The sequence below is a fragment of the Ixodes scapularis genome, unplaced genomic scaffold (assembly GCF_016920785.2).
Source record: "Ixodes scapularis isolate PalLabHiFi unplaced genomic scaffold, ASM1692078v2 PGA_scaffold9__187_contigs__length_104089568, whole genome shotgun sequence".
NCBI lineage: Eukaryota > Metazoa > Arthropoda > Arachnida > Ixodida > Ixodidae > Ixodes > Ixodes scapularis.
This window is the reverse complement of record NW_024609884.1, coordinates 57,118,388-57,137,171: the sequence shown is the minus strand read 5'-3', so window position 1 is coordinate 57,137,171 and position 18,784 is coordinate 57,118,388. Positions and strand designations below refer to the sequence as shown.

Below are 18,784 nucleotides of genomic sequence, written 5' to 3'. Positions count from 1 at the left end.
TGAACGAGCAATTCGCCAGCCTAACTGCACAACTCACACAAATTTCCACGCAGCAACAACAGACTTTCACAATATTACAGGTCCGAATGGACAAAATTGAAACTAGCCAACAGACAACAATCCCCGGTCGCCTAAGCAGGAATGAGAAACCTTACCAGCGCCCTGAACTAGTTCCAGTAATTCAAGACATAGAACATGCAGCTAGCAATGACTAAACCAACTCAGCAATGCTTAGATACGCTCCGCATCTGGCAATGGAATTGCAGAGGATACAAACATAAACAAGGAACCTTACAACAATACATCACCTCAATCGACCAACCGCCAGATATTATCACCCTCCAAGAAACTAACGCCTTAGCTAGATTGCCCGGCTATACTACACATACAACACACGAAGGACGCGACGTCTGCACCTTAATCAGGAAAGACATCGTTGCAATTCAACATACTCTCCCAGCATCCGAGCACGACCACATCTTTACAGAGTTGATTCCCCCCAAAACCTCTAAAGGCCACAACTGTTTTATACTCAATATCTACTGCCGCCCGAAAAACCGACACAGTGAACTGGCCACACTGCTCCACCAGGCCACAAAAAAAGCGGGGGCCAGTCGCCTCCTCATTGCAGGCGACTTTAATGCAGCACACCCTGCCTGGGGGTACCCCTACTATAACAAACGGGGCAAAGAACTAATGGAATGCATCGACAACGAAACGCTCACGCTCCTCATCGACCCGGCCAAACCAACCAGAGTAGGAAACAGCGTTTCGCGAGACACCTGCCCCGACCTCACTCTTGCCAAGAATGCCCCCCACACTTCATGGATGAACTTGGAAGAAAACTTTTCGAGCGACCACATGCTCGTCCAGACCGAAATACAAGGGACCACCTATCGAAGGCAACTTGGCGAAGCCCGAATCACAGATTGGCAAACTTTAAGGAAAAACCGGGAAACCGCTCCAGATGATCCCATCATGAATATAGAGCTCTGGGTAAAAGAACTGAGCCGTGATGTCCAACGCCACACTAGAACTCTTCAAACCACAACGCAAATCCCGGCCATAGACAATTATCTTCTACACCTGTGGGAAGCCCGGCGCAGCCTCACGAAGAGGTGGAGAAAACAAAAGCTCAACCGTAAACTGAAACTCAGAATAACCAAATTAGCTGCAGAGGCAGATGTGTATGCAGCGGTACTCTGCCGACAAAACTGGCTTGGCCAATGCGATGACCTCAGAGGCACTCTGAGCCTTACAAAAACCTGGAACCTGCTCAGGTACCTAATAGACCCGATGCAAAGCAGAGGAGAAACCAACAAAACCCTCAAAAGGATACTACACCAATATCCAGGCACTACAGAAGATCTCTTCAAAGTCCTTCAAGCCAAATACATAGCCAGCACACAACCCCTCCAGCCAACACCCTACACCGGCCCACATAACTCACCGCTGGACCAGCCTTTCATTGAGGCAGAGTTCAGAGCAGCGTTAACAAAAATTAGGAAAAACACTTCCCCGGGCATGGATCAAATCACCAACAGCGCCCTTGCGAACCTTGACGACAAATCAGTCACTTTGCTCACGGCATACATGAATCAATGCTGGGAAAAGGGCAGCATACCTCCAGCGTGGAAAGCAGCAGAGATCAGACTGATCCCCAAGCCTGGCAAGGAGCCAAGCATAGAGAACCTCAGACCGATTTCTCTTACCTCTTGCGTCGGCAAACTGATGGAACATATGGTCCTAAACAGACTCCAAAATTACTTAGAGGATTCCCAACTCATGCCGCACACAATGTTTGGATTCCGTCCTCACCTCTCAACACAAGACATACTACTTCAGCTGAGAGAGGACATCCTTAGCCAAGCCAGCAAGCACACACCGAAGGCCATCCTTGCCCTCGACCTCAAGGGTGCTTTCGACAACGTTAACCACGAAACAATCCTCCAGAATCTTAATAACCTTGGATGTGGAGAACGGATGTATTCATATATCCGTGACTTCCTCACAGATCGAACAGCGGTCATCAAGATTGAAGATAAAAGATCACAGCCCATCAACATTGGAAGCAAAGGAACGCCACAGGGAGCAGTACTCTCTCCGCTTCTCTTTAACATAGCCCTTATCAACCTCCCAAAAGAGCTGAATCAAATACCGGGACTGCACCATGGACTGTACGCGGATGACATTACAATTTGGATAAGAGAGGGATCTGAGGGAGAGATGCAAGACAAACTACAACAGGCCACCGACATCGTCCGAACATACGCCGAGAGCTGCGGACTGAAGTGCGCACCACAGAAGTCGGAACTTCTTCTTGTGCGGAAAAGGTCCCACCTTAAAAACACCGCTGCATCCATCGAGATAGAACTGGACGGGGTCTGCATCAGGCCCTCCCCCTCCATCAAAGTTCTAGGCATGACCTTACAGGAAGACTGCAGCAACAACCAAATGGTACGAAAACTAGATACCACAGTGGGTCAGATCACTCACATGATAAGGCGCATCACCAACAAGAAGCACGGAATGAAAGAACAAGATACTTTACGCCTCGTGCAAGCCTTTGTCATTTCCAGGATAACTTATGCCACACCGTACGCGACGCTCAAGTCATGCGAACACAAGAAATTAGACGTGCTAATCAGGAAATCATACAAACAAGCATTAGGCCTACCGCCCAACACATCCAACGAGAAGCTGCTAGCCCTGGGACTACACAACACCTTGGACGAACTCATAGAAGCCCATCTCACGTCCCAACAACAAAGGCTTGCAATCACCCAAACCGGTCGCAAACTCCTACATCACCTTGGGTACCCGCCCCGGCAACCCGAAACCTCCACAGAAGATATCCCCAAGGAAATTAGAAGTAACATGGAAGTAGCCCCAATCCCTCGCAACATGCACCCAGAACATCATGAGGGACGGAGAACAGCCAGAGTTCGATGGCTGGAGAAAATATACGGCCAAAATGACGAAACAGTCTACACTGACGCGGCCGACTATGCTCAGGGACCCGCTATGACAGCGGTGGTCACTAACTCCTCGAAGATCCTCACAAGCCTCACACTTAGACAGGCTACTACGCTACATGCGGAAGAGGTGGCCATCGCTCTCGCTGTCGCCCAAACCCCAGCCACAACAATTATCACAGATTCACAATCTGCCTGCAGAACCTACGCGAACGGAAGAATCTCTAGAACCGCCTTGAAAATTCTACTTCAAGCACCCCCCACAAGAACCGTGACTATCGTTTGGACACCTGCGCACTCGACCCTCCGTGGAAACCTCGCTGCTCATGCGAGCGCCCGAGAACTAGCCGGCCGGGCTCCACAAGAGGACCAGAAGTGGGTCAGCCAACCACTGGTAACATTCAGAGACATCACACAACACTATAAACTTTCCCGGCTTACCTACCCGCCGAGCCACAAATCAACTACGAAAGAACAAGAAACAATGCTCAGGCAATTACAGACTAACACCTTTCCCCACCCTACAAGACTCCACGCCATTTTCCCAAACTTACACAAACCAAACTGTCCCCATTGTAACGAACCATCCACACTCTACCACATGATCTGGGCCTGTCAACGCAATAAGGATATCACAGCAATACCCCATCCAACCATCGAGCAGTGGGAGGAAGAGCTGTGCAGCTCTGACCCGGACCGACAGCTACGGCTGATCGAGAGGGCTAGGACGGCAGCGAGGTCCATTGGAGTCCTGGACTGAGGAGTCCACTCACGGCGCTCAATTTTTTTTTTCCTTATTGAATAAAGTTTTTCCTCCTCCTCCTCAAACTCCGCACCATCGATTCCACTGGTCTAGTGGTCAGTATGGCCTTGTTTGAGAGTCGATTGTAACTCATCTACGTAGCTATAAATGACACCAGTTTCCACGTTCCCTATGTGATCCGTTAATGTCGCACGTCTTGAATTTTCCGAAACGACATTGAGTGTCCGCAGAAATAGGTTGGCACAAATAGACCATTTGCTATATTACCCAAGCATCAAGGAGAATGCAGGGATTGGTGTTCCACGCGCCACACGCGCACGCATTCCCCGTATAAAATATTTAAAGTAAATTACTAAAATAAAGCGTTGACGATCGCGCGTACAAGATACAATTTGTTTTAGGTTTTTGCTTTCGAAATTTTACTATACCGCTGAGGCCAGCACGTGCGGCGCGTGGAACACCAATCCCTGCATTCTCCTTGATGCTTGGGTCTGTTGCGTTCATTCGCACCAATAGCCACAAAGTAAGTCTGGTGCACACCATTTCAAGTGAAGTACGAGCGGCGCCAAACATGTAGAAAACGACCGAGCTCAATATTTTGAGCTAGGGCGCCTCAGTGTGATGCATTCACATTAGGGCCTTTACGTAGGTCGTAAGCTGCGGATTGCTGACCCTTGAACATGGCATTTAAGCGTATACATATGCTCTAAGAAATACCTGTGCGTCTACTTACCTGCAAAACACTCCAAGAGCCAATCTCTGCGATCTGGATGTTCCGCCTCATCATTTGCTGGGCTGATCTCGTAGATCGCAGAAATTGGCTCTTTGTGTGTTTTGCGGGTAAGCAGACGCGCAGGATTTTTTTTTTTTTTTTTTTTTTTTAAGTGTAAGATTAATTTAAAAACACAAATGAAGGTTTTTTTTTTTTGGTGGTGACGCAATTTAAGTTGACCGAAGAAAAATGGACAGTATAAGTGAACGCAGACACCCCGAGTGACTATGATCGCTTCTAGGTTATGCCACAGTTTCTATCCTGTTTTAAGAAAATAGAGTAAGGGTGCGGGCGAGCTGGTGAATATTAACCATGTTTCTATTAACCATCATTTTGTTCAACTGTAAAGGACGGGTGTTGCCTTAGCGTGGCGACCTGTAAGATTGTCCCCATTCTTACATTGTGTGATGGTGGTTGTGGCGCTTGAGTATAGACTTGGTCCCTTTTGTGTTGGTGGTGACGACCCTGAGTTTGAGACTATATGAAGAGGTGGACTAAATCAACGAGTTAGCTGACTTTGAGACGTCCTCAAGTCTATTTTTTGCTGCTTATACGTTTTGATTCTATTCTACCCCAGTATCCGGTTGTGTGGCTGCAGAGAACATCCAGATGTACGAGCGCTTAAAGATGTGTGAGCGAGAAGGTTAAATCGCGTGCACCTTACGGTCAGTCCTATTGAGTGAAAGACGCACTCAATTGTAGCAGACATTCAGCTGGTAGGCTGTTAACTACTCTACTGTGCTGTCTAAAGACCTATTCCCACAGCAGCGTTTGACTGTGGTACGTTGATATATGGCTGCGAATAACCGGGACATCCGTGCTTTGTATGCTGCGCGTTGAACTCCTCCAGAGACACATGAAGAAAGGCAGGGCATGGGGATCGCTCCCCAGCCAAGCAGATGGCGGCATTAGCCAATACAAATGCCCAGGAACCAATGATGAAGCAAGAATGTGAACATATTATACCACGCCCTAATAACTATATCTATCTTTTTTTTTTCAAATTTGATTGGCATATTTCATTTGATCCAGAAATATGTCCCGCTATCTCGCGTTCGGAGAGAGTTTTAACATACCGCTAACGCCTAGAAAGCTACCGGGAGCTCGTGCTGTGAGCGCCGCCTTAGAAATACGTAATAAGGCTTGAAACGGTTGCAGGGCATTTTCGAAAGTAGGTGTTCATAAAAAAAATTATTCACTCGCAAATATTTTAACCCCAAAATGATAACGTAGCACACGGAGGTGCGAATTACTGCCAGTTAGAAAAAAAAAAGGCTTGTACGTGCCATTTCGTAGAAATTCATTCGCTGTGGCTTGCTGTATGTTAATGTAGCCTCTCGAATTTTGTGATGTCCAACCTGAAGTGCCTGCACGTGGTAGTCGGGTTGATTTTTGAGAAGAGTTCATTGCCCATTTCGAAAGCACGCACCAGAATTGCGCAGCTCTTGAAGGGGCTAACTAGTTGCGCCTAATATTGTTTACTCTAAAAACCAAGGTTTTATCCTAGGAGCATGTTTCCACTTAATAAGTTTGAAAACTTTCAACAAGTATTCAGAATTAACTAACAGTGACCCTTTATTGAACTCAAGAAGCTGAAGAAGTAGCTGTCGCAGATTTGTTTTTTTACGTGGCCAATTTTGCGGAGTGCTAATTCGACGACAAACCTGTACTCCCAGCTCTCATATTTATCTTCTGTGCTTATTTCGGGTCGTCTTCAGAAGCCCGACCTTCCCTTCGAGAATTTCCCCATGCCTGATTTCCAGTCGATATCTGTTATTTGAATCGTTCGTTTTCTTTCTTTCTTTTTTTTTTCTTCTTTTTTTACTGAGAAGACCGGAGCCTGGTGCGTGACGGCAGGCTCCCAAACACGCTTCTAAATAAAATAAAAATACTCACAATGGAGGAAATCTTAGCAAAAAAAAACAACAACACACGATGCCGTTAGCGTTAAGGACAGCTCGCATCGACCTGTTATATTGACGAGTTTCCTGTTGTCACTCGAAGCGTTAATGTGAGGAGGCACGTAGTCTGTCTAATGGACGCCCCCCTCACTGCCGTCGAGCTGTGAGCCATGGCACGGGCGGTAAAATGACGAGTTCGATCCAACACCAGGCGGTGCACATGGAGCCCACTAGCTCGCCGACCCAGCCATGCCGCTGTAGGCATTCGTGAGCTTCCGGGCCACGCCGTCTCGAATTCGGAGAGCTGTGCCGCCCTGATAAGCTGTTCCCGCACCGTGGGACCCCGGGCGACACAGCAGCCGGCCGAGAACCGGCGACGAACGCCGAATTTCCGAGGACTGCCGAAGAGATGCACGCCAGACAGGGACGTCTTATTACGTGTTCTTTCGCATTTTTGATACCTTGCAACGAGGATGAAAGAATCTGTCTCACAACTCTGCAGTCGGCTTCCAAGTGGATAGCTTTGCCGCTTTATTCGGAGGAAATGTAGCTTCTCGTGGCTCGATATTGTGGGGTTTGATCGCTTTTTGGTCTTGTTTTCGGTTGATCCGATTATGTTCTTAGCCAATAATCGCTCTCGGTAGGCTTGGCTAAATGGTTTGGGCTTGCTCGGATTTCCTCATTATTGAGACAGGCATAAAGAGACTACACACTAACCGGGAGTGTCTCTGACGGTCGCCAACTCAAGGTGGTCGAAGTAGTAAGGAATAATATTATAACTCCGATCATGTAGTATGAAAAATATCAGAGGCCGCTCGGTCTAGCCAACCTATTCATTTGGCTACTCTGGTTACCGGCAACGATGTCGCAAACGGAACCAATTGACCTGTGTGTGTGTGTGTGTGTGTGTGTGTGTGTGTGTGTGTGTGTGTGTGTGTGTGTGTGTGTGTGTGTGTGTGTGTGTGTCTGTGCCTGTGTTTGTGTGTGTGTGCGTGCGTGCGTGCGTGCATGCGTGCGTGCGTGCGTGCGTGCGTGTGTGACGCAATCTCATTGAAACGAGAGTCAAATAGACACGCCAAAAACCTTTTTTTCCAGTATGGCGTGCCGTCTAACGGTTTTCTTGCGAACTACAAAAGAAGAGGACGCCAAAATAAATAAACAATCGCTCTCGTTGTGCTCTATTATTAGCGTGGCTGGAAAGGGGGTGAGGGGGGGGGGGGGAGAGGGGGGATGCTCATTGCTCGCTTCGCTTCACTCCAGTGATCCGGAACGGAGTATGCAGTCATCGAAAGGGATCATAATCTGCCAAAAAAACGCGCGCCTCTTGCCGTGTCGCCGCAAGTTCTGGGTGGGATCATCTGGTATCCAGAGCGTCCAGCAGTACTCATCTGGGTGCTGCCGCTGTCCGCATTCCTATCCATCCCACTTTATATAAGTGATATAATGGACCTCTTTCCGAAATGTGAAGTGTGCAAGCGCCTAATGCTTTCCACTCCTGGGTTCGAGATTGCGTGGTACCAAAACAGACGTGCCATCTTGTACGTTGTGCACACGCCTGGATTATCTTTCCCCCTTTCTCGGAGAAGAACCGTTTCTTTCTTGCATAAGCCAATTTGTTTTTAACCAAGCCGTTTAACCTCCTAAAACGTTGACACGTGTTACACGCGCAAGTATATTGATCAAAAAACAAATACACTGTTGGTAGCGTGGGAGTAACGAAGCATCAGCAACAATCATGGCGTCGTAACTTCGTGAGCCTGTTTGTTTCAATTGAATTCTCTGTCGTGTATTTTATGTCATTAAATAGTTTTCGTCTGTACTCTGTAGGCTATAATTTTCTATCGTTTTTTTCTTGTGAGGCGAGCGGCATGGACTCGTGCCGCAGCAACGTAGGGTTTGTTTGAAAGTACGCCGGTCCTGGGAGGGGTTCGCAAGGTTTTGGGGATGATGACTTAGTAGTCCGCCTCAAGGGCGAACCAGCTGTGTTCATATCCCGAAGATTTGTGGCTAGAAGTACTGCAAATGCTACGAATATACCCAAATACCGTGGTCAAATAGGTCCGATAAGCCTTGCAATCGCGTTGTTTTCTAACCGCTCATTCTCAAACCCAGGTGTCCGGATAGGCGGCGGTATATATTTGGAAAAGGGTTGATTTACTGCAAAAGGTCTCTCGCTACGCAGGAAATAAATACAAAAAGTTGAGCAGTTTGACTGAGGGACCTAGAACAAAAATGTGAGATCGAATCCGGTATGAAAAATGTCAGAGCCAATTCTGATCTGAAATTGGGCGTAAACAAATGTCATGTTTAACGTGGCCGGAATTTGTTTTGTTCTTTGCCTTGCAGAATCAAAGTTTCTGCCCAATTTTGGATCCAGTGTCCAGCATAATAACAGGTATCGCTGTCACTTTCCAAAGATACCTTTCCGAAAAAACGCTCTTGGCCGGTTCCAGTTTCAGTGTTGGTGCGTATGGCGCGTGATTTGCTCACTTTCCGAAGCGACGCGTACATGCGCGTGCTAGTCTGAGAAGATCGCACGATGAGCTGAGGACTTGTAAATACTGGAATGGTAGATAAACTCTACGAATAAAGGGTTGCCATCATTCGAAACGCTCTTGCGTGCGGCACGTGCTCTGCGTGTTCTTCAGTGGCAAAAACGCGGGTACTGAGTTGCGGAGTTTTCATGCACATCTGTGGTTTCGTAAACCATCCATGTCACCGTATTATAATATTAAAACCAAGGCGACAGGCTATTGGTCTTAACCAGCACCTCCTAGACAGCTTTCAAGCCTGCGCGTCACGGTACATGACGTCACGTCCCGGAGGCCTGCACGGGCGCTGATTGGGCGGGGCTATGATAGGAAACGAGTCCCATGCGAACGCTGACGCGGTACTCGCATCCAATAAGCGCCCGTGCAGGCCTCCGGGACGTGACGTCATGTACCGTGACGCGCAGGCTTTGAAAGCTGTCTAGGAGGTGTTGTCTTAACCCGACAGTAACTCCGGCTCGTGCAGCCGGATGCATAGATGGATGCACGCTGCCGGCTGTACCGTTTATAGCGGGCGGTAGCATGCGACACCTAGCCTAGAAACTCAGAACACAAAGTATGATTACTCCCTTCGACCTTCTAAGCCGATTTGCCTTCGTCCTTCGACCTTCCAAACCCACAGTCATGCCGCAGTCATTTATTCTTAACGCAGACACATTTTTAATCGAAAGCTAAAAATAACTGAGCTTGATGGTAGCTAGCAAGCCATAACTCGGGTCAAGATGCCTCTACTTAGAACCGACTCGAAAGTCTGGGCTAACAAATGCCAACGTGCTCCTAACTGGGTGAATCGTATATCTGCTAACACTATCCGTATGCAATAATTTGGTTGCAACTGAATTTTCCCCAAAAGATGGAAAAAAAAAAAACTGACTAGGTGGCTTTAGTATTGTTATACTTCACCTTACGTTGCCCCATTTGGCTTGGAATTGCCGGGTTCTGAATATGAGTCCACGTTCTTCGTAGAAATGAACCTGAGATATTGTAGAAACGAACCTGAGAAATATTGTACCCTTTCGTTCTCACGTAAACTGTTTCAAAAATTCCTTTTTTCCGCGCACTGTTGAGCTGTGGAATAGTATTGACGGTTATACGCGTATGCTCCAGTACGACGACTTTGTTATAAAACTCGCGAAAGTTGACTTCCTTTGATGTTTGGTGTTTCTGGCGAATCATTATGTTGTTGAATATGTTCTCGTTTATTGTTCTCTCTACTCATGTTTTTAGTTGTGTAATCCACTCCTGCAATGACCTCAACTGAGGTCGCAGCATACATAAATAAATAAATAAATAAATAAAACAAATTCAATCGCATTCTCATACTAGCCTTTTTTCCTACTATGGCATAAAGAATGTGTGGCATCAAAAATGGACATGCCATGGTTCCCACATAGCAAAGTAAAAACAACGCGCTTAGCTAGTACAGGATTGAATTCAAGAGCTCCTATGACGGGCTCCGCATACACCTGCGTCATTCGGCAGGTGGACTGACGTCAGCAGCCATCGAGCCATAGCCAGAGATGGAACGAAGAGCGAGAGCGTTTTTCGGTGTCTGAGCAGCGAGTCCCCAGGCACCCCATTACTCGTAGGCGGGGGCGTCTTGGGCCCGCGCTGCCGTTCGGCCACCGGCGGCTTCCTCCGCGAGCTCTTTCGAACACGGATCGCTGAGTGGCAAAGCAGATAATCCAGAATTCCACAGAAGAGACGTCGTCAAAGTGTGCCACCGATCAAAAACTCCACGCCACTCTTCGATCTGTGAATCGCCACAATCCGAGCCCACCACGGTGGATTCCGGGCCACGGGTAAAAGCGTGTACTCGGACGGAAAGTCTTCCATTCCGCAGCTGGGCGGCGCGATCCCTTAATATCGTCGCCATTTGTGGATGTCGACTACTCCCTGCACTACGGGACACCATTACTCCTGTCTTCTCTCTTTCCGCCGCTTCTTTTCGCAGCACGGCGGTCTCATGGAAGCAACAGTCTCCCAAAATTTCCGCGAAAGACCCGCCGAGAATGAGAGTTGGAAGGGGAACCCTGTACACACCCCGTCATTTTAGGAGCCAAGTCAAGACGCCCGAGCGTCGTGATTTATGCCGTCCTTCCTTCGTCTGCTTTTCATGCGCGAAACAAAGATGAGGGTCGGAGGAAGCGAAACCTGAAGAAAAACAAAATCCCAGAGGTCTCGCTGCTTTGGCTATATGTGAAGCTTTCTCGATCCTCTGCGGCTTTTGAGAGAGCAGTGACGCGGCCGCCAAAAAAACCAGAGAGATCGAGGGTCCTCTAGCGTCGCGGGTTTGCACCTCTGATAAATGCGTTACCCGGGGAAGCCTGGCAGGCTCATCAAAATGGAGATGAAATTGACTGGCGGCAGCCGCTACGGTTCTCTGTAGACAAAAGCGTCGGCCCTGAGTGTCGCTGATAGTCTTCGGGGCTCCAGAGAAAACTTATTCCCTGCTATCGTATAGCGACGCGCGCGCGGCGGCTTCGGCAAACTTGGTGTCTTACGGTCCAGGTCAAGCGGTATAAGCCTCACTACTGTGGGCGGACCGTGCCCACATAAACTGAAAAAGATTGAGGGTCGTGGCTTGAACCCGGCAAAACTCGAAGCTTAAGGGATTCAGCAACGATTCTAGAGTTATGCGACGAAGCTTTCACCACATCGACTCCTAGCTTGATCGCATCTCTATTCGAGATTACTCTTCAAAATCAACAGAGTTCCCTACTTATCCGTCTATATTGGAGATTACGTTTAGAAATCAACGGAGTTCCATACTTATTGCTGTAGTGCGTTCGCCATGTCATTGCCATACATAGTCCCGACGGCTTACAAAACTTTCGCATTAAGTCTATTACTCGGGGAACTACAACTATCGGCTGGTTGAAGTATACGTGTTTTTTTTGTGTTCTTTTATGTCGGTTGCGTGCAGTACCGTCCAAATTTATCTACAAAGCTTAAGCAAGACATGAGTATACCAGAGGAAACGTACCATCTAACCCTTTAAAGGGATGCTGAACCAAACATTTCAGTGTCTATAATAAGTGGCGCACGATCTTTCCACGAGCCAACAGCCGCCGGTGTGCCGAAATCGACGTCATCAGATCCCCCATTCACGCTTGAGCGTGAATGGGGGATACGATGACGTCAATTTCGTTGCGTGTGCTCGCGCACAGCGGCGGCTGCTGACTCACCGAATGATCGTGCGCCACTTATCATTAGCGCCGATATGTTTCGGTGGCGCCCTCTTATGGTTTCCCTCCGTGACGTCACGACAGGGATTTCCCTCGCCGTGACATCACCAGTTGTTATACTGGCTATTTACCATCGGGTGCAACGACGAGTTCAATGGTGTGTTTAAAAAGCACAGTAGAAGCTAGGAGTCATCGCAATCCGAAACTAACACCGTCAAAGTTGACAATCTGACAGGGCGCTCATGGTTTGGCCAATCGTGGAAAGCTGACCACAGCGACGCTTTCGGCCGCGCACTTCGCTAATAGACACTGAAATGTTTGGTTCAGCAACCCTTTAAGTTATAGGGAATTGTAAACACGATCCTCGTGTTGAAAGTCCGCTGCATGGACTTCTTGATCCGAACCACGTGGAGTTTAGCGAGCACAATCACGGGATGGCGCCACTACCTAGAGCCCTGTAAATGGTGTTTAGCAGACTAATTCTTGGTGTCACCGAAGCGCAATCTTCCTCAATTCAATTCGTAACAACAATACACGGACGAAATCTATTAGCAGATATAGACGCAAAAATACATTTTACAATGCAACGCAGCACTACAATTTGTATTTATCCCTTAATTTAATTGCTAAGTCAATTAAAAGTGGAATATAAAAAAAAAAATTTTTTTTCCTCAGAATTCTAGGTTCCGAAAAACAATAATGAACGCCAAATCTAAAATGTTTATTTCCGCGTAGCTGTTAAGTTTTTTTTTTTTTTTTTTTTTTTAATTATCTTTGAATACAATCACTCTGACGCCAAATGGTTAAGTAGTTGCTGAGAGTAAGGACCCTAACGTTACCATAAGAAATGCATGGGCACTTCTACTGTGGTATCCTCCTCAGTGTTTATACCGTTTGGAATTTAAAACTATGCACCTATAATATAAATATACGGAAGATATATCAGGTTGGGTAAAAATTATAACGGCATGTACGAGCCTGAGAGAATAATATGAGAAAGACACAAGACAGACACAGTGTGAGTGTGTGTGTGTGCAGGGATGGGCAAAATACATGCAAATATGTATCGAAATACAAATACAAAATACTTCGTCAAAAATGTATTTAATTACAAATCTAATTACATTTCCAAAAAAGCATTTAAATACAAAATACAAATACAACCAAATGTATTTGGTCTCCTCCAAATACTTTTCCAAATACATTCCTAAAAATTTGCGTCAGCGACTTCAGGGCACCGGCAACGGGTTTCTGAGTATCTCATTTTAATTTTGCATCGCACACTCGGGAGTTAGTGTGCGAGGCTCTATTACCGTAATAGAAATATAATCACAAAAAAAAATGCAATCAGCTTGGACGTAATAGGTGAAAAAAGTACAGTTTCAAGCAGCTTTTTTTGTCGATTACATTTTGGTAGAGACCAACAAAGAACCGAGACGACCAAGGCGCAGCACTAGCCAGAGAATTTTTTATTGTTGCAACTCGCACCAGTTACAAAAATCTGGGCGACCCGCGCATTTAGAATATTCCAGGCAAAAATATGGATGGAAATCAGGCTGGAAAGCATCACAAGTTGTCACAGGCACTTATTTAGCCAGTCTGCCTGTGAACGTCGATTACGTCACTATTCTTGCCCTCGACTAGCACCGTAATCACAGTCACTAAACGCTTGTGCTTGATTGAGAGACACTGCATTCGGTGCAGAACATAGTTTTCTTCCTGCTCTGGACAGTGCCTTTAAAAGCCCCATGGTCAAATAAAGGATGGAGACTATATCTTACAACCACATGCATAAAAACAAGAATTGTAACTTTGGCAATAACATTTATTTAACATAATAGAGGCAAGTGCAACATTAAAGAGGAGACCTTCTCAATACAGTGTAATTTTGGTGCGTGCTAATCAAGTTTCGACTAGTAAGACTTCAGCAGCAGAAGCTTTTCGAACAACGTGTCGCTGAGACGACGCCTGTTGGGGCAACGAATAAGGCTGCCAAGGGAAAATAGGCGCTCTACGGGGGCAGACGAACTTAAGTTTGTATTGTACCTCAAAAAGACGCGTTTCACAGCAGGGTACTCATGCAGCATTGTGATCGAGGTGCGCGTGTCCTGCAAGTAACGGAACACCTCAAAACGTACGCTGAATGCGCTCGACGTCGCGGTCGAGGGAGTGTGACCCGCAAAGTTAAAGAATGCGTCGCTTTCATCGGGTTGTGGCGCACAGTTCCCAGTAGACCCTGTAGACAGATCCTGCGCAGCCTGCACAAGGAGATCGCTGATGTCATGCGAACCATCGCGTGGCATCCAACGGGTCTTAAAATACGGGTGACTACAAGAAGCGATAATGGCTGGCTTGTCACCCAGGCACAACCACCTCTGGAAACGTCTCTCCAGACTGTCCAGGGCAGCCTGTGCGATCTTTTCCGTGTGCGGACTTTGTAAATTTTCCCGAACTTGTTCCAGCTTCGCTCGGACCGTGAACAACACCGGAAGCAACTCGCCGTAGTAACCACTGTTGCTGCTTCCTTGCAGGCGATCAAGCGCTGAAATTAATGAGTGAACTGTGAGTACAATGAACTAGTATGCGCGACATAAAATAAAAGAGGTGAAGGCACGCACGTTATAAAGCAATTATTGTCCACGTTATGTATATTACTTTATGGCATACAAAATTAAAGCAGCGTGCAAGACAGGACGCACTCGTCCTGTGTGGTTCTTTTTTTAGGTCCTTTCTTTTTTGCGCACTGTTTTTAATTTATTAAGTCATGAACCAACTCGCCTGCGTTGCTGCTTTATTTCGCTTTGTGGCAGGCTATTATTCATATCATAAATTTCGAGCTAATTAGGTTGTTGAGCATTACACACTATCTACCTGTAGCAATTGGCTTGAGTATGGTACAATATTCCTCAATAAACTCAATCTCCGAGGACTTCAAGGAGGGTAGCTGGAGCTCGTTCGAGAGGTCTTGTAATTTCTCCTTGTTCTGGGTGAGGACGTCCAAGGCGTGGTGCAGAGAGTTCCAGCGAGTGATGCAAGGGGCTGGTAGTTGCTTGCCAAGGATAGATGTAACGACTTCCGCTGATTTTGGCCGACCCGAGGCGCCCCAGTATTTCGAGCACTTACTCATGACGCTGGAATGGAGGCGGTTCAAAGCATGGTTCGCACTGATAGCTTTCTTGACGTCCGCCGTTGCGATTAAACTGAGCGTGTGACAGGCGCACCGCAGGTGCTGTGACAAAAGCGGGCCTGGGGGCTCGATCTCCTCAAACGTGACGAGCTCAAAATCCTCGGAATCTGTTAAAAAAAAAATCCAGGCACAATATAGTTTGGTTGTAAAAGGTCTAAACTCTCAACTCTTAGAGCTTGCCTATACCTGCAGCACACGCTTCTTCGAAGGCCGTTACGCCAAATTCCTTGAATGCCTTCACAAAATTTGTTGCGTTATCCGTGACCGTGCCAGTAATCTTTCCTGTAGGCAGGCAGTAGTCTGTGCAAACGTCCGAGAGCAACTCGGCGACTCTGTCGTAGGAGTGGGTGCCAGCAAATCTCCTACAGGCAAGTGCGGCGGATTGTCGTTCTAGTGTCGCTTCCGATATCTGCAACCAAATCCGGTCGAAGAGGCTATAATAATGCGGTATAAAAATTATTTTACAGAACACAGGCCAGGTGGCCGCATATTTAAGAAAAAGTATGACAAGATAAATAGTGAATACCCAGTGGGCCGTCACACCCAGGTAGCTCTTAGTTGACGTTGACCACACATCGGCCGTAAGACACACGTACAGCGGCATTTTAAGTGCCGCCCTAACTCTTTCGAGATGGGCATCGTAGTCAGAGTCGACTCTGCGACCCAGAGTTCTTCTCGACATGACATTTATGGTTGCTGGGCAAGTACCTAAAAGGAAGTATAAAAATATGCCAAACAAAACAAAACTAAAATTCGATGACATAATCAGTCTACAATAACTAAAATATGCCAAACAAAACTAAAATACGATGACATAATCACTCTACAATAACTAAAATACACAAGCCAAGCTGAAGGCCATAAAAACGCACCTTTGACGAAGGCCACAAACTCTGGCTGCTCGACGAAGGTCAAAGGAAGCATCCCTTTCACAATCAGATCCGTCAATAAACTGTCGAACTTGGTCTGCGTGACCACGGGAGCACTTGGGACAGTCGCAAGCACGAGCCTCGTTTGCTTGAGAGCTGGTTCTGGGCCAGCGGTGCATTGTCTCTTTTTTTGGTTCGGATCACGCCGCACGTGCTCATCGTACTCGACAAGAACGAGAGGATGAATACGCTAGGCCAAATAAACAGAATTATAATAATGATAAGGTAAAAACAGTGACCCAAAATAAAAAGCTCAAGATCTAAATGAAAATTAGGATACCTTCAAATGTGTCCTAAAGTTGGAAGTTGCCGACCGTGACCCTGAAATAGTCTTTTGGCATGACTGGCAGATGGCCTTTACGTGCTTGTCTTCTTCCGCAATGACCTTAAAAAATTTTCCATCAAGGATATTCGGATTTTTCGCCTCTGACGACGTTGACGATGAATCAGCCATGCCCTGTCCCTGTATGTGTAGAAAAAGGCCTTTTGTGTATAAAACTAACATGGGGCGGTCTTTCAAAGACGACAGAACGTCATATGATATCGCTTTTACTTCTGCTGACGAACTGTCAGTCCGGTATTAACACCGAGAACGAACACAAGCGTCGCCATTTTTCCAGCTGATTGGACGATGTTCTTTTCTCATGTCACGGCAAAGGTGCTATCGCAAAAGGACGGGGTCCATATCACATGAGCGAATGACATTTTAGTGAACAGCGACATTTGAGCGAACCGACGTTTTAGCGAATAACGGGGGCGCGCGTTAACCCATCCGCCGCGCTGCGCTTTACGCCGCTTTGTGGCGACAGTCTGCGGCGGCTCATTACAAAAATGTGAACCCACTTGTCCCACCCGTAAACGCCGCTTCGCGGCGGCCGACTGTTCGCTAAAGTGTCATTCGGTGAAACGTGGGCGTTCGCTAAAACGTCATTCGATCAAGTGAGTGCCTCCCCCGCGGGGTCGACTTTGTTTCACGTTCAGTCAGAGCGCATCGAACCCTGCGGGCCATCCCAGCCAACCCAGCGCCGGCAGAGTATCACGTGACCTTACGGTTGGGACGAGCGACACGCGGAGCTCAAGGCCTCTTCACGCGCTCTCAACGCTGGATTGGGTGGGATGGCGCGTAGTTCCGCTGCGCTCCGACCAAAACGCAGTATTCGCCTCAAGATCGAACCGTCACGCGCACGGTGCCTCAATTTGCACTCAATTGGAGCACAGTGAAGGCTACAGACGCGTGGTCGAAGCTCAAAAAGGCGCTAATTTAGCGTCTAGCTAAACGCAGCGTCTCAAGCCAAGATCTCGCGTCTCTAGCGTTGCTTGTGGTTCACGTTGAAAGCGGGGACGGTTGTGGTCATCTGCTCTGCGTTCACGAGAGAATGCCCATAGGAAACCATGTATAAACAAAAGCACATGTCCCCGCTTTAGAAACTGGACCTCGAGGCGAATAGCGCGGGTTGACTAAAAAGAAAAACAAAAACGAAATCTATAGACGGACGCCGCGAAACGCTGTCAAAAGAAGCAATGTATTAATCAGCAACCTCTTTTTTTTTCTCTTCTTCTTCTTCTTTTTTTGCGAAATCAGCTCTGTCCTTTCACCCAAACCACGCTGTCAACCAGGGAGATGATAACGGCATTTCACTTGCGTCGACGGGCTGCCCCCCCGTGCGGTCCACATGGACTGGCCGTCACACCAGCTCTAGTTCTTTAGCAACTCACCAAGCAAGCGCTCCTCGAAGAAAGAGAAAGAAAGAAAAAAAAACAAAAAAAACGCAGGCTTGCGTGATGTTGTTAAGTACTTTCACGACAGCACATCAGTTTGGCTCACATACATCAATTTTGCTCACAAGATATTAAGATTGCGGAAATAAAACTAAATGAAATTAAACACAAACCAAAAAGTCGTTTCGAAGTTATCAGCAGCCAATCCGCAATCGTGCAAACGGTCAGTACGGGAACATTTTTTTTACTGCGGCGTATCTTACTGAGGCGTAGAGGCCGGCAACCTGTCAGAGGGAAGGGGTAACTACTAGGACTTGGGTTTCTAAGGCCACGCGTTCCAGCTGTACGAATCTTTGCGAAATGTCTACACTTCGAAAAAGCAATGAATTCACGAGTTAGGATATTCGCAACCCCAACTATGTGCTCTTTTAAACTCGCTCCTCTGTTTCAAGTTTCGTTCCCTAGGCTGCGCCAGCTTTCGCTGCGCATTCCAATCGCCGCGAGCTCTTCGTTTCAACGCGTCATGTATCGACCACTAGATAGCGGCGACTTCTTTGGATTTGCGAATAGGAAACCAACCACTAAGCGCCATCAACCACTTAGCGCCGCTCTGAAAACTTACCCTTCCGTCGAGCTCCCGCGAAGAAAAGCGTGCACTGTGACAAGCGCCCCACTCATCCGAACGAATCTCGTGGCAGGAGGCACTAGCACTAACACTGTTGCATGTCAGAAAACGTGGAAGTCCTTTGCAAAATCAACAAATAAAGAAAAGAAAAAAGCCCCCTCACCATTTCTAGACAC

General features: G+C 47.2%; 3 protein-coding genes across 3 annotated transcripts in view; 2 read left to right on the top strand and 1 right to left on the bottom strand.

Annotated features, from left to right (window-relative positions):
- Positions 1-18,784, top strand: part of LOC8033259 — a 958,536-nt gene that overhangs the window by 264,540 nt on the left and 675,212 nt on the right. The gene's annotated exons all lie outside the window — the stretch shown is intronic.
- Positions 171-3,735, top strand: LOC120850459 (probable RNA-directed DNA polymerase from transposon BS). The gene has a single exon (XM_040222938.3). The coding sequence runs from the start codon at positions 196-198 to the stop codon at positions 3,733-3,735; it is 3,540 nt and encodes a 1,179-aa protein (XP_040078872.3). The 5' UTR covers positions 171-195.
- Positions 14,960-16,493, bottom strand: LOC121833765. The gene is made up of 4 exons (XM_042287367.1): positions 16,208-16,493; positions 15,862-16,043; positions 15,522-15,744; positions 14,960-15,442 (listed from the first exon to the last, which is right to left on the bottom strand). Exons 1-4 carry the CDS (start codon positions 16,257-16,259, stop codon positions 15,012-15,014), a joined length of 888 nt encoding a protein of 295 aa, XP_042143301.1. The 5' UTR covers positions 16,260-16,493; the 3' UTR covers positions 14,960-15,011.